Source organism: Chelmon rostratus, chromosome 19 (genome assembly GCF_017976325.1).
Source record: "Chelmon rostratus isolate fCheRos1 chromosome 19, fCheRos1.pri, whole genome shotgun sequence".
In the NCBI taxonomy this organism is placed as follows: Eukaryota; Metazoa; Chordata; class Actinopteri; order Chaetodontiformes; family Chaetodontidae; genus Chelmon; species Chelmon rostratus.
In genome coordinates, this window is record NC_055676.1 from 16,949,415 (window position 1) to 16,977,315 (window position 27,901).

General features: G+C 39.8%; 4 protein-coding genes across 7 annotated transcripts in view; 2 read left to right on the top strand and 2 right to left on the bottom strand.

The window, feature by feature from the left end:
• Nucleotides 1–2,964: 2,964 nt before the first annotated feature.
• On the bottom strand, nt 2,965–9,149 carry btc (betacellulin, epidermal growth factor family member). Of its 4 annotated transcripts, none has more exons than XM_041960480.1 (5): nt 8,441–9,149; nt 7,631–7,738; nt 5,069–5,177; nt 4,820–4,963; nt 2,965–4,133 (listed from the first exon to the last, which is right to left on the bottom strand). In XM_041960480.1, exons 1-5 carry the CDS (start codon nt 8,478–8,480, stop codon nt 3,983–3,985), a joined length of 552 nt encoding a protein of 183 aa, XP_041816414.1. In that variant the 5' UTR covers nt 8,481–9,149; the 3' UTR covers nt 2,965–3,982. The 4 variants fall into 4 exon arrangements, with proteins under 4 accessions (XP_041816414.1, XP_041816415.1, XP_041816413.1 ...); XM_041960481.1 differs by having other exon boundaries at nt 5,069–5,174; nt 8,441–9,148; XM_041960479.1 differs by lacking the exon at nt 8,441–9,149 and having other exon boundaries at nt 5,069–5,174; nt 7,631–8,424.
• Nucleotides 9,150–11,503: 2,354 nt separating this feature from the next.
• Nucleotides 11,504–13,309, bottom strand: gng10 (guanine nucleotide binding protein (G protein), gamma 10). The gene is made up of 3 exons (XM_041960518.1): nt 13,178–13,309; nt 12,013–12,140; nt 11,504–11,913 (listed from the first exon to the last, which is right to left on the bottom strand). The coding sequence occupies exons 1-2, from the start codon at nt 13,256–13,258 to the stop codon at nt 12,015–12,017; spliced, it is 207 nt and encodes a 68-aa protein (XP_041816452.1). The 5' UTR covers nt 13,259–13,309; the 3' UTR covers nt 11,504–11,913; nt 12,013–12,014.
• A 1,267-nt stretch (nt 13,310–14,576) lies between these two features.
• Nucleotides 14,577–17,491, top strand: nxnl2 (nucleoredoxin like 2). The gene is made up of 2 exons (XM_041960543.1): nt 14,577–15,154; nt 16,611–17,491. Exons 1-2 carry the CDS (start codon nt 14,853–14,855, stop codon nt 16,777–16,779), a joined length of 471 nt encoding a protein of 156 aa, XP_041816477.1. The 5' UTR covers nt 14,577–14,852; the 3' UTR covers nt 16,780–17,491.
• A 3,434-nt stretch (nt 17,492–20,925) lies between these two features.
• Nucleotides 20,926–27,901, top strand: part of csgalnact1a (chondroitin sulfate N-acetylgalactosaminyltransferase 1a) — a 33,816-nt gene continuing 26,840 nt past the window's right edge. The window contains exon 1 of the mRNA XM_041959742.1: nt 20,926–21,062. The gene's annotated coding sequence lies outside the window, so the exon portion shown is untranslated. The remainder of the gene's footprint in view (nt 21,063–27,901) is intronic.

The following is a 27,901-nucleotide window of genomic DNA, read 5'->3' on the forward strand; positions in this document are numbered from 1 at the left end:
TAGTACAGGAGCCAAATTGCATGTTATCCAGGAGCTCAGCAGGACACAAACTCCATCCATAGTGATGTGTTTGGCCCCCAATCCATTTTCTAGTTGTGGGAATCAAGATGAAAGAGAAGAGCATCTGCATCATCCCTCTAACATTCCGTCACCCAACATTTTTTGTTCGTTTTGGGCTTTTATACCACAAATCCTCTGCGGCTATCAGCATGTCAGAGACCTCTGCAGCACTGAGGGAGAAAACTGAACGTTTGTGACAGGAAAAGAATTTCCATTACAACTGTTATCTGACCCAATCACAACCTGCCATCTCACTAATGGCTTCCTGATCCTCCTTCTTTTAAAGGGTATCTTCGCCACACGACAGCTGATGGCAGGTGGTTGCATTTACAGAGGGAGAATGATAGCTGCAGCATCCACATGATATTTACCCATCTAACCTCCTAAAATCTCTATGATAAACAAGTACTTATGTCAAAAAGGTGATAATAAGAATTTTCATTCGCACTCTGGTCTTAATAATACTAATAGATGGGCTCTGATAGAAGTACAATAGAGGGCAGATTATACTACTGGCCATGTGATTCTAGCTTTTAGAAGAAGGGAGCAACAGAATAACATCTGTGAAATATTAAATCCACTGATGGAGAAGTATTCTGTGTAACAATACTTATTCTTCTGTGCAATAGTATTAACACTGTTATTATCTTTAATCTAAAGGCAGCATACATTGTTTTTTTTCCACAGCTAGTGGGGCAATACGTATTTTTTTAGATTTTTTAAATATATTTTTTCTACATTTTTTTCTTTCATATAGTCAAATTTTATTTTGCTTGTATAATATGTACATACATAGTTTACTTTTGTATGTTGTATTTCGGGGTTTTTTTGGCTTTTTTTTAAAGATAGTTTTATCTTATCTTATCTTATCAATGCGCCATATTGGATGTGCTCATTAGAGGTTTTTAAAGCAAAGTAGAAACAGAGTATAAAGTAACATAATATGTAAATTCTCAAGTTAAGTTCAAGTACCTTCAAACTGTACTTAAGTAAATGGACTTTGTTACTTTCCATCACTGATTAAGTTCAAATGTCTGTGATGCAAATTTTAGAGGTCTGTTGTGATAGGTGCTCTGCTGACCTCTGGTGGTATTTATGCTAACTTCAAAAACAGCACAAATTGATATGAACAGGAAATACATACGACACCGCCTGAACAACTCGTCTTGTTCACTTACAGCACTGATCTGGTTCGCCCTGTGTGGTGCAATATAACTTCCCCTCAAACTCAGCCCAGCTGTCGGAGCCACCAGCTTGCACACATACCACAGAACAGATGGAGCTGTTAGAACTGTGTCAAATGAACTCCATCCGAGGCTGATATACACAGTCCACCGAAGCATACAGTCATTTTAAGTTGTTTCAGAATGACACTATGGGTCGATGTAAGAGATTTTAACATCTTGGTTCCAAATCAAACATCTACTAGAGTTTGGCTGGTATCTGTGTTTCTTATCAGCCTCATTTCTAAGTCCTGCAGACACACCCCTCATATAGAAACTCCAGCATTCCACAGCTGTCACCCTTTAGAAGACAGTCAGCCACCTGAAATTAGGTCAAAGATCCTAACAACTTCATTGTTAACAGAGCAGAAAATAGATGTCTTTGAATACAAAACTGCAGGTTGGTGTTAGCAGGCAAAATGTATCACTTCTTGTTTTTGATTGCATTTGAAGTTATTCTCCTCTTATCTTTTTCCCAGTAAGAAGCCAAAAACATGTCAGCCACGTCTCTGCCTCTGTCAGATGAATTAAGGCTGGCACACTGCAAAAGAAATGCAGCCAAGTGTCTTTTATATGGGATTCCAGTCCAGCAGACCATAACCAAAACAACTGAAAGCTTTTCCAAAGGGATTCGGTGACTGAGGCTGGTGGCACAACCCAACACTGATACTGACTATGCATATGCAAGAAGCACAGACTGTACAAAACATGGCCGTAGTCTCCGTGACGTCAGCCACAGCCACTGTGAAGCTCAGTGACAGCGACTCCATCCATCACCATCTTGACATCTTGATTTTCGCTGGAAATTTTAGCATTTTAATATGGGGGTCTATGGGGACTGACTCACTTTTGGAGCCAGCCATTTGGCCATTAGAGGAACGTCAGTCTTTAGCACTTCAGCGTTGGTCTCATTCCTGCTTGGTATGAACATAGTCTTGCCACCTGTTCACCCACTTTCCATTGTGATGCTACCCATGTCACGGATTTAAACCTTCATATTTTATTCATTTTTAGCGGACGGTCCAGCACGTTTTAAAGAACGACATCTGGAACAGCGTTAGAGTCACAGATGAAGTACAAGATAATTACCTTGTGCCAACAGGATTAAGTCACATTATGTGAGCAGATTACGCTGTATTATGTTCACACTCTCACACTGGAATTTGTTGGCTCCTGCAACATGACAGCTGGCAATAAAGCACCATAGCAGCACAACAACGCAATAAAAATGTAACCAAAGTACAATCACCTGAAAGGGATCTTAAACTGAACAGGTCTTGCACATTTGTTTATGTAATAATAATATAAATCTTGCATGTTTTTTTAATTAAAAGTTGAAACTGACAATCTGTAACAAAGGTCGCAGTTGTTCGTGGAGCATTCTGGAAAGGCCAAGACGTTTATCTGTGACAGAGTGCAAGTCAGCAGCGGCCTTGTGAACTTGAGCTCATTGGTCTGAGATCAAAGCAGCGTACAGTCTGAGTGCACTCACACTTCTCAGAAAACGTCTCATAATGCTGAGTAATTTTTCTTATGAAACACAAAGTGGGTCTCATTGCAAAGGATTTTGGTTTTGTGGCGCTTTGCGTTGAATCTTTGGGAAAAATAACTTGAATGGAAAGCACGTATACAGACATATTTATTGATAGGTGGCACATAAACAACCTTCTCTGCCTCTGACTCCTCACTACCTTCATCCTACTTTTAGATGCAGAGTTAGCACACATACAGATACACATTAAAAAGCCAGTGAAAGGCTGGCAGTTTGGAAACTGTCTCGTACAGTGGAGCACTTTCAGGCCTCTGCACACAGGCTCGGCTGTTCTGCCTCTGCAGCTCGGAGGCTGCTCGGCTCCAAATATACAGTTCAAAAGAGCCTCCAGCACAAGTTCTCCTTGTCCTCCGAACCGGGGTTCAGAACTGCAACCTTCTGGAAGGCTTTTCTTGCATTTCTTGTGTTGATAAGTAACAATATTCTGCGTAAATTTACATGTGTGAGTAGATAGAGAAATAAATGATGCAAACTGTTTGATTTTGTGATGTGGATTGTGAAATATCAATACCAAACAAAGCAGAAACAATATGACACAAAGATGCATCACACTCAAACAGTAATATTGATTATTTCTATGCATTTAATGATCTATTCATGTGACAGGATTTGCCCAAAGAGAACATGGAGTGCAGTATCTTCACACAGTCCCTCTCCTCTCATTTTTCAGAGTGTCCCAAGCAGACCAATTACCTGATCAACCGTTATTACCGGCTGCCAGCTGGTGTCACAGCTTTTTCCAACACAGCAACAATTTATTTAGCACCGTGCAGTCAGCAGTGCAAAGTGAAAAGGTTACAAGCGGCTGTGGCTCCATGCCACTTGGAAAAGGCGTCCGTGCCAGCATACAACCAGCTGAACACTCATCTTGTGTTAATTGTAAATCCAGGATGGCATCATCTGTGTTCTGATGCTTCATCAAAGTTTCAGACAAGACTGATCTTTAGGTAGGGTCAAAACTCCTCCCTGAGCTGACAGCCTCTATCCAGAAAAGTCCTTCCTGCGAGCAGGGCCCCAGTCCTGTTCAGTCCAGAGGGACCTTCAACAGCACGCTGTGAGACAAAAGGCAGCAGCTGTCACATGAAGGACAAAATCCCTCGCGTCTAAACAAGCTCTCTGTAGTCGCACACATCCTCACACACACTGCTCATACAGCATTGGTGTGTGGTGGCTCTGTTGAGTCTTCAGTTAAGGGTGTTTGTGTTGCACCGGTGTCCATCATGCTGAGCTTCTCTGTCCCGTTCCTCGGCTCTTCCCTCCGCCGTCTTCTCCTCCGCCAGCACAGTCTGCATCTACGACTGACAGAGATGTAAACATGTTGTTGACAGGACCCAAGTACATTTTATTTATATGCAGCAGTAAACAAACCAGTCAATAATCACATTTTTAAATGAACAATGGTGGATTCTGTGACCTTATGTTACAGCCAGGCTAGCTGTTTCCCCGTTTCTATTCTTTACATGAGGCTAAGCTAACTGTCCACGCTCCAGCTACGACCCCAAAAAGTTGGGAGTTTTACAAGTGGCCCCATGGAGTAATATCCTTTATACAATCATGTGAACGACTGAGCCTTTCCAGAATGCCCCTCTCATACCCAATCATGATACTATCACCTGTTACCAAATGACCTGTTTACCTGTGGACGTCCAAACAGGTGTTTTTGGATCATTCCACAACTTTCTCAGTCTTTTGTTGCTCCTGTCCCAACTTGTTTGAAACATGTTGCTGCATCAAATTCTGAATAAGCAGATATTTACAAAAATCAATGAAGCTGATGAGATAAAACTTTAAATATATTGTCTTTGTACTGTTTTCAATTGACTAAATGTCTAACGGATTAGTAAATTATCACATTCTGCTTTATTTACGTTTTACACAGCTTTTTTAGAACTTGTCCCCAAACTGTCCCAACAATTCCTTTAAGTACAGTTTAAATCACATGTTACATCACATTTTTAGTCCGTCCCACAAGCACAAAACTTACTGTGAACAAATGCAGATGAATACAATGAGAAGAACGAGGAAAACGAGCCCTGCAATGCAGGCAATTATGATTTGGTGTTTCTCTCCTATCCGCCAGTCCAGGTCCAGATATTCACACCTGGAGCCAATGTAACCCTGCTGACACCTGAGTCAAGGACAGAAAAAACTTTCACGACAAAAACCAATTTGTAGTGCAGAAACACACAGTAACAATGAAAAGCTTCATCTTTTAGCTGCGGACATCACTCACCTGCAAGACGGTGCCTGCTGTTCTTCAACGTAACGACACTCCCCGTGGACACAATAGTTGGCTAGTTCCTCAGGACATTTCGAGTAGTGGCCGGCATCTGTCGTGTCTGCTGGAGAAATGAGGCGACAACATTTAAAACTGAATTAGTTTCAGAATGGGTGTATTCAAAGACAATGCAATACAACAGCACTTCACAGTACATAAACTCATGAATAGAGAAAAGTAGTTTCTCATATATCGTGTTCAAAGGAGTAGTTAGATATTTTGGAAATTTGCTTTGTTGCTGAGAGTAAGATGAGAAGATTGATACTACCATGATGTTTGTCCATTCAGTGTAGGGCTACAGCCTGTTAGCTTAGCTTATCTTAGGTTAGCATAGAGGCTCGAAACAGGAAACAGCTGACCCTGCTCTGTCTGAGGGCACTTAACTACCAGCACCTCTAAAACTCACCAGTTAAAATGTTACAGGTGAGCTGTTTCCTCGTGTTTCCAGTCGCAAGCCTATATTAAGTTAAGCAAACATACCGCAAAATATCTGACTATTTCTGTAACTGTGTCACGTTCTGTCAGCTTGCTTCTTGGACTTACACGCTCACCTTCTGGCATGGCCTGATGTATAAATAGACTGTTTGCAATACGATCCGGTGAGGAGTCCTGATGAATCAGTGCCAGGAAAGGCCTAGTGTCATCAAGGTCTCATTAACCATCTGTCTTTATTAGAACAATTCTTTACTGGATGAAAGACATGCTAAGGTGGGATACAGTCACACTACAATTCCCATTCTCCCCACGTATCGCTTCCCCCTCTTCTCTCTAGCTCACAGACCAACACTAAAACACACCCTAATTGCTAGTGTGGCATAATAATGCTGAACTTCTGACCACCAGTTACACATAGTGCTTTTTATACTACATGCTACCGCTATCTTTACAGCACATTCCAATGAGATTATCTTTGAAAACTTCCCTGTAAAAGAATACTGCGCTTCAGGTGACATCAATGAGACCGCTTCAGTTGTTAGCAGAAAGATGAGCTTCCATGAGCTTATTGTTGACAAATATCCAGTTACAAAGTTCAAAGGGATAGTTTGGAAAGTATGTTTATTGCTTTCTTGACAAAAGCCTAGATGAGAGGATTGATACCTATGACTGTTTCCTACGCATTAAGCAAACGCTAGCAGTTGGTTAGTTTAGCTTATCTTAAGAGGAGGAACAGCTAGCCTGGAAATGAATAAAACTGCATATGAACACCTAAGGTAGCTAATTAACATATCTCATTTGTCTAAGCTGCATAAGAAAATGTAAAAACAGTTTATAAATGACAAGTTGTAGTTTTAGAGGGAGTTGTTTCTGCCTATTTCCAGTCTTTCTGCAAAGCTCAGCTAACCTGCTGCTGGTTTTATCTAGCTAGCAGTTGGTTGGTGTATCTTGCTTCACGGGGGCAACTGCTAGCCTAGAATGGAATAAAAACATCTACTAGCACCTAAGATTACTAGCTAACATGTTATCTCAGTTGTTCAATTGGTAGAAAATAATGTAAAAATAACAAGGTTTGGTTTTAGATGGCGAAAATAGCTAGCCTGGAAGGTAATAAAAACATCTGTCAGCACTTAAGATAAGTACTTATGTTATATCTAACCTACCTTATTTAACCCCAAAATGTAAAAATGATAGATTGGTTTTAGAGGGACTTCAGATGATGAGATATGTTTACCTGTTTCCAGTCTTTTTGCAAAGTTAAGCTAACTTCTTGCTAGCTCGCATAATATTTAGTGTACAGACATGACAAAGTTGTCATTCCTTTAAACTAGCTCTCAGCAACAAACCAAAGGAGTTTCCGTCTCAAAACTTTGATTCTTAAAAAGTCAGTTTTTATAAATCCATTCCATTATATGACGGGTCCTTTGGCGGGTCACTGGGGGCTTGTGCAAGAGACGGGGTACGCCCTTGATTGGTTGCCAGTTTATCAAAGGATCAGAGACAAACCTGCATCTACGATAAAGAATCAGTCACATTCTCGTTCACACCTACAGGCCCAATTTAGGCTTGCCAATTAACCTGCATGTCTTTGGACTGTGGGAGAAAGCAAGTGCACCTGAAGGAAACATACAAACTCTACACAGGAAGCCCCCAGCTGGCCAGTGGGTAAGAACTACCCACCCTTAAGTTTTAGAAAGCAGCTCCTAGATCACTTGCTGTACTGAAAAGTATTGTGTTTGTTTCTTTGAGATTCAGCAGAGTTAGATGACCCTTCCTCTCCACAAGAGTTGATTTGTTTTTCAAAGACACAGAGGAGCTCCAGCCCAGACTCTTGATCAGCTCAGGCATTTTAATTACTCCTCTGCTCTCTGGACAGCCTGAAATATGACTCCTCCACAATTAACTGGCTCTATTTATGTCTTTTCTCATTCTTTCCTCTCCTGTAAAACTTAGGTGCGTTTGCATGTTTACATACACATCTGTGCTTTGACCATTCTTCCATTAAACCTCCACCTTAAAACTTCAAAGCAACCATTTATGACACCGCAAAGAAACAGCCCGCCGCCTTCTCTCCATATCTACCTGTGCAATTGTCTCTGTTGCCATGGGGATGACAGTGGGGCACAGTCGGATTGGCAGACTCGTCTGTGGCATTCCATTCTGCCAGGGAGTATTTGCATAAGGCCAGAGCTGCAGCCGGGAACACAAGCAAAAAGACAATCACACACACAGACGTACACACTCGCGAGAAACAAATGCATGCACGTGCACAATGCATAAACATGTGAGACCACATTCCGGCCACCGCATTGGATCTACGTGAGAGAGGAGATGATAAAAACATAATAACAATCAAAGTTAATGGTGAATAGCTGCTGAGTCACGATGCCAACCAGCCTTATAGGGTAGAAGAGAGCACCAGTTTCTCTTATTCACGCCCACTCCTGTCACTCACACACATACACACTTTTACTGCTGAAACTAAAACCATTAACTGCCCTCCCTGGTCATTCATAGAGCAGTCTGATTACACACACCACAGACCTATACGTATATGAGGACGTTACAATGAATTCCCAGGTGTCATATTTCATTCCACATTAGGAAAGCCTGTTTTCACAATGATAATTAATGACAAGGGATATATTGCTTGTGTGTGGACTCTTCACTCAATCATTAACCAGCACTGAAGTCTGGAGCCCATCTCAGCTGACAGCGAGAAAGAGGTGTTTTAAAGGCGCACCAGCAATCACAACAGTAACTACCACTGGGAGAACACATTAAAATAATAATAACATATTCACATCACTTTAATGTGTCTTATTGAGGTGGCCAAGGCTTATGTTTCGATGAAGAAAGATGCAAGTGATAGGAGAAAACTGTAAGTCTTACCTGTTACTATTCCTACATAGAGTCTGTACACTTTGGCCATCTCCTCACTTGATAAAAGTGCTCATCCGATACACAAAAGTTCGGTGTCATTGACAAAGAGGAGTGAAACTGGATCAACCCTTTCTCAGAGGTCAGTGACCTTTGGAAAAGGTGTGGACGAGCTGTGCAGGTTCCCCAGTGGCGTGTCGTTTTGTAGTCCTTCATTGATGGCAGTTAGTCTCATAGTCATCCCAGGAAAGCTTGAAACTACAACCTGAGCGCACACACAGCCCAAAGTGCCTTACGAGACTGTGACTGGACTGCTCTGCAGTGTGTGTGTGTGTGTGTGTGTGAGAATAGAAAAAGGGGTTGGCTCTGTAACCCGACTCTGCTCTCTGCTCCCCGCCCACACCTTTAAAGGAGAGTGCGACTCCATTCAAGCTATTCAGGTTATTTCCTCGTCAAAGAACAACCGCGCCTTTATATCTGACTTTCCTCTAAATGACAGGCGGGACACTGATTGACAGTAAACAACAGCCAGTTTACCAGCAAAGCCTTTTTGGGTCCATTTCTATTTAACATCATGTTGTCTTTTGGAGGAATGTGTTAATATCTGACCTGAGTTTTGCAGAACTAAAACGCACAGCCGCAACATCTGGACCTCTTGTTGGTCTAGACTGACTCCAGCAGAGTATGAATCAGCTGAAGGAAATTTCAATGTGAAAATGGTTACAATCAATACTTGTACTTTAATTAAGTATTTAAATTTTATATTTAGGGGCAAGTATTGTACTTTTTATAGTAACACATTAATATAAAACGTTTTTTTACAAAACAAATTCACTATCTTACAAGAGAAGAAGTGTTGTTGTAGATTTAACCCCCCAACAGTAAAAATTAGGTCCACCTTGGCCATCAGTTGCAGTTAAATGCTGCTTACACATTAATGCATCACTGATAATATAGAGAAATTTAACTTGCAATTGAGCATTGTTGTATTGCTGCTCTTGCTGAAGTATCTTAATTGATCCACCACTGGCTGTGCTGCATTGAGAAATTGATTTTTGTTGTCATGACCAGCAGATGGCACAAGTTGACACATTCCCTTAATAATCGAATAAATATTTTCAACATGTCCTGGGGAAGTTAAAATTGTACTCTTGGTTTAGATGTTAACCTGCTTTCAGCTTAGATTTTTAGCATCTGTGTATGGCCAGCCCACAACATGCACCAAGACCACACATAGCAGTTAAATAACAGCGAAGCATCTCAGGCTCTCTCTGCCTCTCTTATACCTATTTTATGATTTAATCTGCATATGAGAAACAGGACACTCATTTGGAAAAGAAAAATAAAAGGTAAGAAAGAAGTGTGTGTGTGTGCAGCGCCAAAAAAGTTGTGGAAGAATTTGTTTAACGAGCACTTTGAGACAATTGTAAAAGAGAAAACTGTTTGCATATGCATTTTACACACATTAACCCCCTGTCAGCTGCCCAGTACTACCACACAGACACATGTTTTTTACCTGCTGGTCATAATCTCTGACCCACAGCTGAAACCATAAACCACTGAGCCTCCACCACAGGAGTTTGAATGGGTTAAGGTTTCTGTTCCTTTTGTAAAAAGAGATCTCTGTTACTATAAATGAACAGGAGGATGGTGGCACCACCTCATCTCCTGCAGCTCATCATGGTGATGGGGAAGCTGGAGGATGGTGCAACAGGCCTCAAAAACAGAACTCGAAAGTATCAAGTCTGTCTCGCCTCTGAAAACAGCCACAGTGACGAGTGTGCTCTGTGGCACCTGTAACCACACCCACTGGTGATGTCAGCGCGTACTGACACAGCCAGGTGTACACTGTGGCATCACAAAATTTTGAATTGCTGTTTTAAAGTCTCCTTAAAGACCCGAATCAAGTATGTCCACATTGGACCACCAGACTGATTTGCAAATATTGCACACCTGATAAATATGATATTAATTATATTATATTTATGTATATTATATTAATTATATGTTACACTCATACTTTCCTATATTACACTTTATATTCTCTGCTATATTGCTGTGCTATATTATACTAGAAAACTACACTTTAGTTTTAAAACTGAATTAAAAGCCTCCCTGTGAATGTGAAAAAAGGACCTATATAAACACTAATTATTGGCATACTTAAATGAGTACACATGGTAAGTCAGGTTTTTAGGGCCTTCAGAAATCTAATACCACATGATACTTTGTGAAAATGAATTTACTTGACTTTTAATGAATGTAATTCATAAACTTTATTTAGTAATAATATATATAATATAGAAAAGATTTGCATCTTTTAAACCACAGCACAGCTTCAGTAAAAGTTTTCTTGTTTTTTCAAGTTTTAACTTTAAGCTATGCTGCAAGATACTATAATTTATAATTTAAATTAGGACAATGGAAACCCAGTTTCTCATCACTCAAAGGACTCTATTAAAGTTTGAAAAGGAAGTTTGTCACTGATGAGCTGCAGAACAGAATAAACTGCAGCCACAGTCATAGAAATAGTTGTATGAAAGCTTTCCTCTGTCCAACCTCATGCATTTTGCAAGGTCTTTTTTGGTAAAAAAAAAAATATATATATATATAAAATTGATTCACATGTGAATAAGCTTCACATTGCTCTCTCTTTTCGGTCATTTTCACATGCAGATCATGTTCATTTTCATGCATCCGTGGTATACACTTGAACAAAGGCTGTTAAGAAAGGAGGCATCAAAATGGGAAAAGTATTGAGACTCGTCCAAGAACAGTGACAGGAAAAGGAAGTGACAAAGTAGGGAGCTCATGACTGGCTAGACCTCTTTCAGGCTGATCTACACTGTTTCTGGGGTGAACGTCTACAACTTCAAATGTATAAATTCCGTTTTTATACAGATTTTATACACACGAAGTAAAACAAACATACACTGACTTACATGACTAAACACCCTCGAAAAAACATGATTCATAACATTTCCACATGATGGTGATTCATGTTTTATTTCTAATCTATAGCCTCCAGCTTGAAAATAAGTTCCAAATGCTTTAAAGGCTCAAAGGCGGGGTGAAGTGTGACTCTCTGCAGAGTGTCTTTGCAGTTTTGAACAGGAAGACCCAGTTTCCTCTCTCTGGCTGTGCTCCTAACTTAGACTGAACATCAGGAAGCTCCGACGCCACGAGATTCCAAGGCGTAATTTAGAGCCTGGCTATAAACATCCGCTTTGTGTAACCCAGAGACCATCATTATATGACTCCATCTTATAGCATTAGCGTTAAAAAGATGAAGCGGGTTTATGTAAAGTCCTTTAATGTGTTAAAAAATATACAATAATGTAGTAAAACAAGACATTTATCTAAAAATATATTTGTAAAATTTAATTTTCATGTGTTTTTCTTTAAGAAATAAAAATGTTAAAGACAAAATGGAATTCCTTTCTTCTGGGAGTGAGGTGCCACAGCTGTGTCCACATCTTCGCCCTCTGCAAAAAGTGCAAATCTTTTTATTCCTGATTTGAAATTCTGCCACATTAATAGGTGTTGCTTACAAAATAAAAGGTGCAAACTTTGCAGACTCTGACCTTCACACCACAGCACAGGAGCGTGGTTCTCTGAAGGGGTTGCTGCCTGTGGGGACTCCCACCAGCAGCGCGTCTTTGCCTGCGTTCTGCAGGCAGTACTGCTGGAGCTCTGCAGCCGCCTGGGACACCTGGGGACACACACTTTTATCAAGATCACTGGTTCCCAACCTGGGGTTCCTGACCCTCACTAGGGGTCACCAAAGCATCACGTACTTTTGATTTTTAAGGGCTATAGGACAACTTTTTCTAAAAAACAAATTTTGCCTTTATCTCAGCATTTCAGTAATTTCTGTAGAGAACATGAAACGATTATCTTTAAAGTTTAGATAATAACCTGAACCAAACTATATTAACAGAGCTTTCACTCTCTGCTAAACAGCCTCCGCCTGTATTAGATGAGTACACAGCTAAAACAACCAAAAAGGAACAATCGTCAAGAATCAGGGAGAGGAAAACACAGAATTTGTAGAATGAGCCTATTAAGAATGCATGATTGTTAAAAATTTAAAGAATACAGACAGAGAATTGGGACAGTTCATAGTTAGCAACATCACTGTCAATGAGTCAGTGTTAGACAAAAGGCTCATTTCAGCTGACCAGCTGTTAAATTAGCCTTTAAAACAACATGTAAAAGGCAGTTGAATATGCTGCACAATGGAAGCTTTAAATACAAAACAAAGAAACATTAAGCAGACAATCGGTGCAAGCAATTAAAACTGGATTATAATTACAAGGATATAAGTAAAACCATGAAGAAAGTCATGTGAAAAGGCAAGGGGACAAAAACTTAATACAAAAAAAGCCATTGTTTTTTCCATCAGCCTCTAAATTGGTGTGTTTCAGTTCAGTGTATTTTGACTAGTTTATTGGACCTTGCTCGGTTGATATATAACATGCTACAGCCTGGGTGTAATGCGTGGAATAAGAGTAAAAAACCACAAACATATATGGAAGTATGAGATTTTATGGGTTAGTATTCAGCAATCATGCTGTAACAGGACAAGCAGGTGACTAATAGATGCAGTGATTTGGCGTTTGGATCTAACACAGTAAGCTTGTGGTTTTCCATTGGTCATATTCTGTAAATATTTAATTAGTAAACCCAAAACTCTCATGTTCATCAAACATACCTCTTCCTGTCTAATGTTTTATTTCTTTTCTTTACCTTGATTCTTTCCACGCTGGCCTCAAGCTTCAGTTGTTCCACCAGCCGTCGCATGTTGGATAAATTGGAATTAGAGGTCATGCTGGTGGAAATTGTGTTGGGAGAGAAAATTTCCTTGTTAAAAAAAGTCTCTTCAGTGTTTCAACACAGTGGTTGAGTCCACTAATGGGCAGCAACGGGCTCGAGAAGAAAGAATGGCCGGGTTTCTTTCCAAATGACCTTCATCCACTCCACACAGGAAACAAAGGAGAGATGGAAACATACTGACCTCCACATGTACTTGATAGACACACTTCAAATGAAGAGTTTTAGCTCTGTATTTTCAGTGAAACTACTACTTAACAGCATTTTATACACAGACCACCAACATGCTTAAAGTATTTATATTATTATATTAATTTTAAAAAGTGCATTTTTCCCCTCAGTGAATAAATACAGCTTCATTTTACTTCAGTCAAACTTTAAACTGCGCCACAGATACAGAGAAGGAGTTAGAGAGAGAGGGAAGGCACACAAAGAGAGAAATGTAGAATATGTGTGATGTGGAAATTGGAAAAGGGAGAGGAAGGAGTGAAGGGACAGAGCAGGAGGACAGACAGAGAAGAGGAAGTGAAGACAGGAGCGAAAAAGGAGATGGAAAGGAGAAAAAGAGAAGGAATAAAGCACAGGAAGAAGAATGAAGATGGCTGATAAGCAGGAGAATGAGGAGGAAGAGAAACATTTGTGATTAGTATTTCCCATAAAATAAAAATGGACACAACTGGCAGTTAGATGCATAACACCACAACATAATAAACTATAAATAGGCAGAGGATCCACCTCTTAAATAAATGTCTTGACAAAATATTCCTTATGAACCAAAATATTTTTATACCAGGCATTCATGAAATAAATGAAAACTTTTATATTAACTCTTAAAAGCTATAAAGTAATATTGTCCACAAGAGAATTTCAACAACACAGTTTCATACAAAACATTCAAGTTCAAGAAAAAGCAAGAATAAAAAACAGAACTAAAAATGACACATTCAAACAGGAAGTCAGCCATTGCAAAGAAAGCATAACAATATAATCATCAATTGAATTTTTCTTCATGAAAAAAATTAAATCTATCATTCTTATTGTTGTTTCTAATAATTTTAAAATAAATGAGAAGTTTTTAGATACTTTTGCTTATGGATGAAAAAGTTTGCATATAAAAAAAAAGTTCAGTAAGTATTCTATCGGCTTGTTTGCAAAGCTTTCATTCCAAAAAAGTATCTTAAGGGTTGAATGATCGTGAAACTGAAAACTAACTCAGGACAAAACAACCGTCACGTAATACGACTCTGCGCATGCGCTGTCCGGGCTGCCTGAAATCGCTGTTAGACGTCGTGAACGTCGCTGAAGCTGGAAATTACTGGCACAGGAGCGTTTGAACGCAGCTTTGCCCTGTGAAACACACATGGCTAATGAACCACAACACCGTCCTCTTGTGTCCTCATTGGTCCGCAGGTGATTAACAGGATTGGCTGTAAGTAGCTTTCGCAGAAAGGTAAACGTTACAGTGAAGCGGGAGAAAGTTCTCCGGCCGAAAAAAAAAAGCGACGCAGGGAAACATGAGCTAAAACGACACTTTGAGAGCCGTCAGACCTCCCGGACTCTCGTTTGAAGTGCGTGTGAGACGTTAGCGGACATGGTGGAGGTATTTACCGGGCGGACGCTCCTCAATAAAGACGGGGACTTCGTCGAGCCCGAGGAGGCGTTGAGGAATAAAGTGGTCGGCATCTACTTTTCAGCAGGATGGTGTCCGCCTTGTCGCGACTTCACCCCCATCCTGTGTGATTTCTACACGGAGCTGGTGGAGGAGCGCGACCCTCCCGCTCAGTTTGAAATAGTTTTCGTCTCTTCTGACAAGTCGTCCGACGACATGGTTGAATATTATCATGACATGCACGGAGACTGGCTGGCTCTGCCCTGGACGGATGACTACAAGCAGTGAGTCTCTAAATCTGATGAAAAGTCAATGGAAGTTTGGTTATTTCACTTAGCAAGTGTATGAATCTTTCCTCATTTTAAACAAACATTTTAGACTCTCTTTATATATAAATGTCAAAAACACAATTAGCTGCACTTGGTTGTGCTTTATTTGTCTTTTATCTTGTTAGGATATAACACTATTTCCTATATAGCCTATTAGGCTGTGCTCTTATGTAAAATGCTTATGCGGGTCACCCTCAGGGATTAGGTGTGAATGTAGAGCAGACAAACTGGCTCCCAAAGCTGACAGTGATAGTGCCTTCAAACTCATCTTTTCATCTCTAATTTTATGTGGACATGTGTGTGTGTTTTGTTTCTAACAGAATCAAATCAAAATTAGCTCTGTATCTGTGCAGCAGATTTTGGACCAGATCAAGCATCAGTGTTGGAGGAAGTGCTAGTATATAGGTCCTGCATTTGAAGTGTTGGCGATAAATCAGCCATATAAAAACTTAATGTGTCCAGAGCAGTTTCCTGGAGTCCCATTTTGGTTGTCAAACAGTTGGAAACCCTGAAATATTCAGTTTACAGTGATCAGAGTACAGATCAGATCAACATTTGAGGTGCTGGAACAAGGGATTTGAACTTCCAATTGAATAATTGATAAATCCACCAATTACTTAAGCTTTACTCTGTTGTGTATGCAGTGTTTTGATATTGTTGCTATTTAAGGGCAAGCTAATTTGACATTTATTGTACACTAATCACATGAAATATGAATCTGTAGGGTGTTTTGTAGCTGTAGCCATCACATAAATGCAGAGGAATCAAAATACAATATTTTAATTTGGTGATATTTTATCATAATTATTTGTTTGTTTATTTTTTTTTAAGATCATGTGTTCCAATTGTAAAATATGAGTCAAGAAGCCATTCAAAAATCACACAAAACTGAAAGTACCTCAGCTCAGATTTGCACTTATCTACTGACCCTGAGTAAATGTACTTTAAATATAAAAATATTCCACCACATCAAATTTGCATATAAATGTAAAAGTACCCAAGGGGCCAAGTGGCCTCTGTCAGAGTCATATTATCATGCATTATACTACAGGATTACTGATGCATCAACATGTTAGCTGCGTTTTAAGTTGAAGCTGGCCATGGGGAGCTGATTCTACCTATTTTAAATGCTCTGTGGTGGTTTGATTAACTGTATGACAATGCATCAGCTATCATATGTTCATTATAGGATTTAAAAATCTGCAAAGTAACTGGTTACTGCAGCTGTTGGATGAATGAAGTGGAGTTAAAATTACGATTGAAATGAAATGTAGTGAAGTTCATAAGTAGCATCATATGGAAATTCTTAAGTACAAGTACCTCACATTTATGTGTGAGTAAATGGTTGTGTAAGTGTATGTTTGTATGTATAATGTATATGTATAATGCATTCTTTGTCTCTCTTTCTCAGTGAGTTGAGGCAGCGCTACAAGATCACAGCGGTGCCCAAACTGGTGATCGTGAAGGAGAACGGCGACATGATCACAGACAAGGGCAGGAAGCAGATCAGAGACCGAGGCCTGGCCTGCTTCAGGTCCTGGCTGGACGCTGCAGAGATCTTTCAGAACTTTAAGGGTTAGAAAGCAACGACGAAGATGTGTAAGATTGTTCTTTTCATGCTGCAAGTCCTTTTAGCAAGCTGAACAAAACCAAAGTAAAATATTTTTACGTTCGCTTTAGTTCAGTGGTTCCCAAACTGGGAGATGATCGAAGGGATATGAAGAAAAAAAATATATTTATGTTGTGCAAAATTGTGTTAATTTATTCAGATTTTTCTCTATTTTATGCCTTTTAACTTGACAAATCCAGGATATTTTTACCTCTTAAATGCTCTAAAACCCTTCAAATGAAACAATCTGATGAGGAAAAATGTAACTTTGCTTGAATTGCTCACAGGTTATGCTTCAATGAGGGGTTTACATGTTGATATTGATTTGTTTTTAAGGCTTCAAAAGCCAAAAAAGTTGGGGGAACACTGCTGTAGTTGCTGACTTTTACCAAACATCCTATGCATTTAAGACAAACCTCAGGCATGTCCATTATGGTTCACATGAGAAAAATGCTACTGTAGTTTCTCCTGTTGTTTGAATATGCATTCATTTGTGTTCTTTATAGGCTTGTGCACAAAACAGCTGAATTTCACCCACATGAAGTCGATATCTTCTTTCCAGAGAGCTTGCTTTTGTATATTTAAGCTTTGACATGTAGTTCTACCTTGAGCTGCCTGTATATTTTTGTATTTTGTTTTTTATGAGTTGTTGAAACAGTTCTTATTAAAAAACATATAGTGTGGTATTTGGGTCACATTTATTCTCTGTTTTATCTCACAGAACTATTACAGTGTCAAGGAGCCTCTGTATACTGTGTGTCCCATGTTTCATGAACAAACAAAGTGATTCCCTGATGCCTTGTTAAGCTGCAAAAAGCCCACAGGACATTGCCTCCCACATGCTGGCACTTTCACATCCGTGGTCCTAATTGGCTTTTTTCCCCTTGTGCATGCTGACACTGCTGTTAACACTTTGTACATAAAACATCCATCAGGCATGATGACATTATGATGAGTCTGCACAGGCCAGTCGCTCTAGATCTGCTTTGTAATATTAAATGCCGCAAGGCTTCAAAGGTAAGGTAACACCCGGCGGCTTCATTCAGGCATAAATTCGGCCAGGGATTGTGGTTCTCAGCAGGACGGTTCAGGTGTATTTAGGCCGCCCTTCATCACGGACAAGTCTCAAAGAGCTGTGCAGAGAATGGGGTCCCCCCAGATCTTAGTCTGTCACAGGATAAACTGATGCAACTCCTCAAAGACGGGAACTCAAAGCACAGGACTCAAACTGGCATGTTAGAAAGCGGCAGACCTACTGATGTATTGTGACATCCACTAGAAACTGAACTGTATTGATCTGGTTTGAATCATCTCTCTGGTACCCTTTTGTGGAAGCTGCAGTTTCACAGTAAACCATGTGGGGTCACTGTTTGGTCATATTAGAACATGGTGTTTAAATCTAGGACAGTTTACCCACTCACTTCACTTGAGGCACACATAATGAAGAGGAATTTAAGTTGCAGTTTAATCCAGAGCTTCACGATGAGGTGGTTTCTCGCCCTTCACTCAAAAATGTGCACTCACCCGTTGTTTGACACACATTATTATTCAACACAGTATTAAAATGTGTTTGGAGGGGATCTTTAATTTACAGGTCTGTCGTCTGATCACAGGATGCAGTGGGAGTAGTCATCCTATCATAGCTATAAGTGGAAATCACATTACTCATGTGGATGTAAGGGTGTGAAGGGTAAAAAATGACGAGAGAGAGATCAATTGATTGAAAATAGTTGCCGATTATCTACTAATCATCTAACCATTGCAGCTCTAAACTGACTTGAACCAGCACAGGATGTTGGTCACTGTTGTTCTGTAAACGCTGATGTCTTGTATGATGGCAGGATGCTTGAATAAAATTCAGTTCATTCAATTCATATAACCCTTTTTAGAGTTGTTATGCAGTGCACTGTACATATAATATGACTATAAGAGCACATATAGGCTAATTTTGTGTCCTGTAATGGCAGTGTTCGAGTACATTTACTCAATATGCAAGTGCAATCTTAAGGGTCTTTACTCAAGTATTTCCATTTTATTCCACTTTATACCTCTACTCCTAAATGTTCTACTTTTTACTCCACTACATTTCTAATTATGATTAATACAGGTCAAAATGAGCTCCACCTTTAGGATACCAGCTACAACATTAAAGTCACGTACACATGGATGTATTAATAATTATAATCTAATCATATAATATTATATACTTATTCTGAAATGGGCCTTTTGCTACTTTAAGTATACTTTGGTGCTTATAGATTTGTATTTTTATTTAACTAGAATTTTGAATGCAGAACCTTTACTTGCAACAGAGTAGCCTATTTTTACATTGTGGTATTGCTATTTTTAGTTAAGCAAAAGATCTGAATACTTCCTCCACCGCTGTTTTATGGTCATAAGCTAACTGATATATGGGCCTAAAAGGAATATTGTGATTTTCTGTCAAACACGATTAAAATTAAGTGAAATCCACGTGATTTTATCCATACTGGTGACTGAGCTCTCTATTTTTTCTGTTTGTTTTCTGCCTGCTGCCTGATTGAGACCCGTGTCTATAGAAAACTCTCAGGTCAGGTTAGATTAAGATGGATCTTTATGTCGACTTCACATTGATTGGACGTCTTGTTGGCTTTGGAAATGAAAGGCGGTAGTGTTTCCTGCTGCTGTAACGGTGTCTTGAATCAACCAACAAGGCCGTCTTTATGTGCGAGCGGGCGGGGAGGGAGGGAGGAGAGCTGGGAGGACCGGCGGACCCTGCACGAGAGAGCGCTAGTGTCAAGCTCACTGTGTTAACAAACAAAACTTCCGCTCAAAACCTTCAAAGTAAGACACATATTTGCCGAAGGCCTTTGACCTCTGCGGTCCAATTGACCCCAGACACGAGCAATATCACCATGTATAACAACCTGTGGTGGAAGAAGTACTCAGATCTTCTTGAGTCTATAAGTAAAAGTAATAATACCATCATAGAAAAAAGTACAAAAGTACTACCATCAAAATACACTTAAAGTAGCAGCAGTAAAACTAGTTAGATGGCTCATTTCAGAATGACATTTATTGTATTATTGCATCATGATTACTGATGCATTAATGCGTATATCTCTTTAATGTTGCAGCTGCCAAAACTGGGGCTAATTTTAAATTATTTTCTATATTGCTGGGTAATCTGGGATCAGTAAAGTCTTATCTTAACATGTTATAAATCCTCATAATTTATTTGTTCATTACATGTTATATTATTAATCTGAATCTTCAAAGTGAGACATGGTTTAAGTTTTCAGATAAATATAGAAGAGTTTAAGTATAAAGCAGGAGAAAATTGACATAAGTAAAGTACAACGACTTCAAAATTGTATTTAGGTACAGTATTTGAGTAAATGTACTGTAATGTAATGTTTCTTTCCACCACTGATAATAACATTGTACACAAAAACAGAGCAGGAGGAAACAACTAATCTGACTCTGTTCAAACGGAACTAAATCACAAAACTTCAAATAACTTCTTGGATTCTCTGCTGTTTGCCTGGCAACGTCATATCGAAGTAAAGGGAGTAGTCCCGCACCCAACCCTGATACACATCGTCATTTTTCTGTATAGTTTAATCAGGATAAGGCAAACAAAGTATAGGCTAATGTCCAATTTTGGTCCGTGAGGTGCTGGTAGGCAGACTTTGTTACAGCTAGGCAGAGTAAGGCTAGCTTTCCACTTCCGCATTAACGGCTAAGCTAACGTTAACGGTTAAACTCTCAACAAGGAGGCGAAAAAGCGTATTTCCCAAGAAGTCTAGCTATTCCTTTAAACCGGGAATTATTTATTTATTACTCTGGGTCACACTTTAGAAAATTTAAAACATTAATACATTTTAAAATGTCTTAACGTACTGTAACGCTAACCAGTAAAACTCCAGCATCATGAAGCAGGTAGGTTAGCTAACATAGTGAAGAAATGCGTTTAACCTCGAAATACCTGTATGACTTTGTTAAATTGTTTTCATTTGCGATTATTTGACGCTTCCGAATTGGAGCAACTTTGTTGTATTTATTTTGAAGGCAGCAGCACTCATATTCCGGTGTTATTCTGCACCTCTCCGACAGGCTTCACGATACTCAGCGGTACAAACGCTCACACCCGCTCCTGCACTCCGCAAGTGTTGTCTGTAGACCGGTGGAGGGCTGCAGGACGGGACCGCTGCACCGGGACAAAACAACACCTCCACTCAGGATGGACTGAAGCAACGACCGCGGGAGCAAGAGGTCAGTTGGCCGGATGAGAGAGCATTTTAAAACTGTCAACTACAGATGTAGCCTGTCGATAGCCGTAGTGTGAAAATCAGTACCACAAAATCTCGATAATGCGCCTGTGTTGATCATTCTCACGCAGTTCAATGTCAACTTTAAGTTTGCTGTATTTATGGAACACACTGTGCAGCTACTTTTTATGAGCAACAATGAAAAAACAGCTAGAAATTGTCATTAATTAAAGTCATATATTTCCCATAATGCACTTTTTTTGGCCAGGAGAACCTGGTAAAAAATATGTGTAATGTGTGACTATAACTTGGTTTCATGTGTGTTTCAGTGCTTGTTTGTTTTCACTGAAGAGCTTTTGTCCTTCCTTTGAGTGGATGCACACTTTTCTCTCATATTTGATATACGTGAAACAGTCCTAAACTGCAAAGACCTCAATGTGTGAGTCATGTTTTAGGTCACTTGAAAGCAAAATCACATGGAGGAATATGAAAAAAAAATGAAACACCCACAATAATTTCTGTTGAGTAGACCCAGATAATAAAATTACATGCACTCAGTGGAAGTGCAGGCTTCTTTTCCACAGTATTCCCCTGCATCTCTATGTCTCTCTCCCCTCTCACACACATATTTACACACTCGTGCATGCATACAGTACACAGCATACTGAGTGTGCTGGAGGTTTTATCAGGAAAATGGCTCTAATCCTGCTTAGTGCACTCACTAACAGGCACCTAGCACCCTGAAATATTTGGTTTGCAAGCTGCCAGAGTTGTTTTTCTCATATTGGGAGAATGAAACTGGAGATTATGTGGGATTTGAGGTTGTTTAGCAAGCAGAGAGGAGAAAGACTTTGCGGAGTGTACACATGCTCACTGTATATGCCCGTACCATATATGAGTGATAAACTGGAAAACATGATGTGATACTTAATGACATATATGTGCTTGCTGTGCCTGGAAGATAAAGTTGCCCCCTTGTAGATGCTCAATATATGTGTGTGTGTCCTACATGTGTGTTCAGTACATGTCAATGAGTATGGGAGTGTGTACTTTCTGTTGCCATGCAGGCAGGCAGCGTGTACTCTCATGTTTCACAGATCAAATAACAGAATCGGGCAGGGCATTTTAATGGAACTGATGTAATGTCCCTGCAGCATATTGACAAGCTGATGATATTACAGTTGCCCCTGCTCATTTAGATAATGCCGGTTTATAGAAACGCATTAAAATAAATGGAGAGCTTTTGAGAGGCACTGAAGGGTATATTGTCTTTAGGGCTGACTGTCACTCAGGTAAACCAGTATGATTTTTCAACAGCAGAGGGTGGAGCTGTTGCAATACAACAATATAAAGACCTGTTCTAACTGCTAAAACCAAACCACAAGCTGTGTACCTTTGCATGGGAAGAGGCCACTGTTGAGAAATGCTTCTGTTCAGTTAGATATTAATGTCTGTGTGGCAGTTTACTGTCCACGGTGAGGAGGGAAGTAATGAGCTCGCATTTGTCAACGTCTTTCACAACTCCTTTGCCAAACATTTCCTTGCCACAGATTCAGATCCAGTGGACCTCTGTTGCACAAGTGGCAAGAATTGCAAAGGTGATGATGTGCAATTATGATGGTGCGTTGCAGGTGAATGGCTGAGATGAACGGATGGGATTTGTAGACACACAGGATTTATTTATTTTGTGTCAACCTCAATTGTTTTGCCCACTTATATTTCCAGCTATTTGCAATTTTCCACTTGTAAAATCACAATCAGCAACTGTGAAGAAGCATGTGACAGAGTGTCTTTCTGGACAAACCAAGATTTATTATATTTCACCACAATTACGCAGAGATGAGCTGTGCCCTATCAGCATTGTGCTGTGGTTTTTCATTGTGTTTTACAGTACGAGGGAGTGCCCACTAATTTCTTCTTTCCGCAGACAGACAGTACATAGCACAGTGTACAATTGGGCGGTGGCTGTTATTGTAGCATTGGTTGATGGAAGAGATCAATCTTGTTATTTTGACTCCAACAGGCACTAAAATCAATGTTTGTGTTCCCTGCTGTTCATTTTGGATATAAACCAGAGTCACTTGTTTATGATGGCCAACACATACTGCTTCTGTCTTTAAATGCTTACAAAGCTCATCTCCATGTTCTTGACAAGAGTCAGACAGATACTGAAGGTTTAAACCTGATACCGCTGTCGACATTTAAGATAATTTGGTAACAATTTTTGATAAGGATCCTTTAAAGAGACACTCAAATGAGTTAATTGTTCATTTATCTCTCGTTACTGCTAAAGATGTTTTTAAAAACGCCAAACATTTTTGAGTATTTTTCGATCAAAATCCCTCTCTTTTCTCTTCCTGTAGAATGTAGATTTTTTCATGACTCATGTCAAACTCTAGACCAGCAATCCTCTCCCATCATATTTACCTTACGCAGCCCGAACATTATTTCATTTATTCCATTTCTTGTTTTGTCTTTATCTTCCAGTATTGCTGATTAAAATAAATACAAGTAAAAACTTCTGGTGCTGATAACTTAACACAGACTACGTTACATTTCACTAAGTTGGGAACAAACATACCATTTTTAAGGAGGTCATGTGAACTGGCAACACCACATATGCCGTAAATATCCTTTTATTTTATTGGTGCAAAAACAAAATCGTTAAGACTTTACAGATATAGAAATGGGGATAAAATATACAGGGACGGGCAGAGGAAATACGCTGCAAATATCTGATTAATCTTTGGCACCAAGTTATGTTTGGAATGAATTAGCTCACTAGCTCAACTAGCTTGCCGTCTGTTGCCATTTCTACTTTCAAGAGCTCTGATGCTAAATTATGAGAAGAGTTGGCCTACCAAACTGGCACATGATGATGCCCACGGTAAAACATCACAATTGATGTTCGGCTTTTAAATCTCGATGTTCTGATGGTGGACGGCTCAGTGGTCAACGACTGTCAGTCATCAGCGCCATGGCGATGGACGATGGCATTGGCCCAAGCCTACTTATCACTATAGTAATACAAATTACCAAGTTATTGTCATTATTATATTAGAGCATTCTTGACAAACTATCACTAAAGCAGATGATAGATAAATAAATAATAATAATATTGATGATAATAATACTAATGCTAATAATAATAATAGTGATAATGATAATAACAATAACATAAATAATAAAACATTCTGACCAGTCACCATGGCTATTATAACACCAAGTTGGCCATCTGATCCCAGAGCTGTGTGGGAGAACTGATCTATCTGTCTGTCTATCTGTCTGTCTATCTGTCTGTCTATCTGTATTCTCTGCTGCTGCAATGACCCATTTTCCCCATGGGGCCCATTAAAGTTTCATCTGATACGATCTCACCTAACTGTGAGGAAATGGGACACTTTGAGGACCAACAGAGAGAAAGGCGGGGTTGTTGGTGAATGTTAACACGGGCGCTTGCCGTGAAGTACAGGAGTGTAATGTGGTGTTTTTTAAGGGCCTTCCAGATGGCACGTCGACAGGAAGGTTCCGGGGAAACTGGCCCCCTAATGAATGGGAGGGAGAATCACCTGAGGGGACAAGAGACATCAAAGAAACCTTTCTCTGCTTCTCTCTCCCGCTTTTCCTCCCACATGTTCACTTTATACTTCATTTTCTCCTCACACCATGTATCTGATCTACCAGCTTAATAGTTCCCTCAAGTAATCTGTGGGCAGAGTTGACGCTCTCACCAGCCTCCTTTTTTCCACTCATTTTTACATTTATCTTAATTAATCTCTCCCCTCCTCTCCTCTCCTTGTTTCCTCCCAAGAGGACATTCCTCATTTCTACAGTAAGATAGCTGGAGGGCAGGTTCAGACAGAGCTGTCTGAGAAGAAGAAGCCTTGACATTCACTGAGGCCAGCGTGCACATAAAAGCACATTAACATCCTTGACCTGTAACAAATACACAGCCCGCTAGAGGCTGTAGGAAGACAGGCTAGAGAGACGAAGACAGACAGTATGGAGCAGAGTATAAACATGCATGGTTCTGTGGTTTATCAGGTTGTTTGTCATGATCACAGAGGCCACTTTCAGGGAGAGAGTGGGTGTGTATGCGAGGAGGGGGTGCTGTTTAAAAGATTAGTGCATCCATGCGCTCACATATAAACATGCGTGCATGTGTGTACTTTTTAGATGAGTACTATGAGCATCTTTAAAGGACCACCGCAGTGGTTGAGCCTGTTTTAGCCCATTTACAGAACAGCTTAGCATTTTTAAAACCACTGTGATTAAGAAAATTGAGTAGCATCCACTGGTTTCCATTAACTACTGCACCACATGAAAATTTTAGCACCTTCCCGAAACATTCACTAGTTGTGTAATTTTCCATGTTTAATATCAAGTCTGCATTATTTTTTGTCAAAGTTACATTATTTTGAGGTCATGTGCAGGCTGTTAAAGGGGAACAACACATCAAGATCAGCTTACTCATCATTGTTGAGTACTTCTCAGCCTGTGGAAACAGTTGTATAATGTCTCCAGTGACCCTGGAGGAGCTTTGTTAAGTCTGTGATGATGTCATCCGGGGTTATCTCAGTCTGGGTTTAAAGATGGCCCGTTGAAAACAAAAAGCCAGTGTTATAATCTGCGGGAATGGAGTTTGAGAGACGTGAGCGTTCATTAGTCAGGGATGGTTGAGGAACGCTGTTCGTTGCATTTTGTGAAATCTTAATATCTGAAGATATATAAGTACTGTGTAAGTAATGATTTATAGTTCAACACTGGTTTTCCTGCATTGACAGCACCTCCACACCACCAGACAGATGCATAGGGCTTTAATTATATTCCCAACGGCAACTGTGTTCACTTCTTTAGATGTGTGTTGCTTGAAATAAGAAAATAACATCCTTTTTAAAACTTGCTTCACATTGAATCACTTTCAGCAAAATATACCAGCTTTAGAAATTAGTAGAACACATAAGCTGACCAATCACAGTTCCATGTGGTCATCTCCATGGTCACTGTTGTCCTGACGTGTATTTAATTTTTGAGAAAGCACACATCAGCCCTGATTGTTTGATGTGAGTTGCCAAGTTCTGGAGATATTGGCTGTAGAGAGGCTGCCTTCTCTCTAATATAATGGAACTAGATGGCACTCGGCTTGTGTTGCTCACGGTGCTAAAAAAATAGATTTGAAAAACTGAAAAACAGTAATGTCTTTTTGCCGAAATCATGACCTGGTAACTCAAGATAATCTTCAGACCTTGTTGTTAGTAGTTTCATGTAGGAACTATTGTCTTTCTACTGAACTACACCAGCCAACCATATCAATGGGCAGAAGGAAGCGTGCATGTCCTCATGGATGAGAGGATCCCATGACTGACAGCATGGGATGTAAACATTAATGGCATCCTTCTCGGATCTCTACAAGCTAGCAAAGTCAGACAAGGGTTAGGAGAGTAGATGCATGCCTCCTTCTGTGCAGTGATGTGGTTGGCGTGTGGAAAGAAAAAAGTTCCCACATGAAACTGCTTAAAACAATGTGTGTGGATTAAGAAATGAAAAATGTACTTAATTGCAAGAGCAGCTCATAGCAAAGCAGTCTAGATGGACAAAAAGCAAGCACTACAGGTGAGAGGGAAAAAATGCAGTTTGCATTTTGGGGTGAATTGTCCCTTTAACCCCTGAATGCACCACTATAAATATTGCTTCTAGCGTCGGCTGATCAGGTTTTAACTTTCTCAAGTCCCCCAAATGGCAATGGAAGTGCAACATTAAATCAATGGAGCACCACTTTAAACTGATGAATCTTGCAATGGTTGTGTAACTTTGGCAAAACCTAATACAGACTGGATGCTCACTGTTACACAACTCATAAAAGCAAGTTTCATGAGTTCACCCATAGATTTCCAAGAAATGGAAAAACAATGGCACCTCAGAACAGAAAGAAAAATACTTTTAAAAACCAAAAAACTCCCAAGTATGTAAAAGGTCAGCAAACATGTTGTGTAGAAAACACACTGACAAAGTGCTTTAAAGCAGATATACATTATCTTCTCTGTGGTTTCCTCTCTGTCTTGCAGTTTCTTTCGCTTTCTTTCACACTCAAAGCCTCTGAATTAATGCATCTGCAGAGTTTGTCTGCCTTTGAAAAGAACATATACTGTATGATCTCAGTGCATACATTATTCTTTAAGAGTGACCTGCTTGAACTTGAATTTATTAAATAATACCAGCAGAGTGCGAAGAGAATTGGCTCTTTAAATCCAACTGCAAGGATGAAATGCTACATTTGTCATAATGAGAGGGTCACAAGGTTGCTTCTCAAAGGCCTCAGAAGTTTAAAGGTCGACCTGTACAGGCTGTAGTACAGAGAAGAGCACGCACACACACAGATAACCTGTCACCTGTGTGTGATTTTTGCTGTATTAGTGTGACTGACAGCCAGAAATAGGGCAGAGGACTGAGAAGAAATTCATTCTTTCTGTTTTCCGACAGCAAATTCCTGCAGTTCCTGCTCCTCGCTCACCACTGTCTTTTTTCTCACACTCTTTTTTTCCCTTTCTGACTTTTTTCACAAAAATAAACAGCACTTTTAACAGGTGTTTTGAGAGTAACATTGTATTTTTTGCCACAAATAGAACAGATACACACATATTTCCTTATAGGTACACACAAATTGAATCACACACACACACACAAATGCCCTGTGGTCAGGAAGCAGCAGCAGGGGGGGAAGTGATTTCGGAGGCTGAACCAGATGCTGCAGAGCTCTGCTTTGGAAACATCTCTGGCCACCAAAAACTAAATCATTTCTCCTTTTCTCTTCTTTATGACAGCCTGATTATTTATTTCATCTCT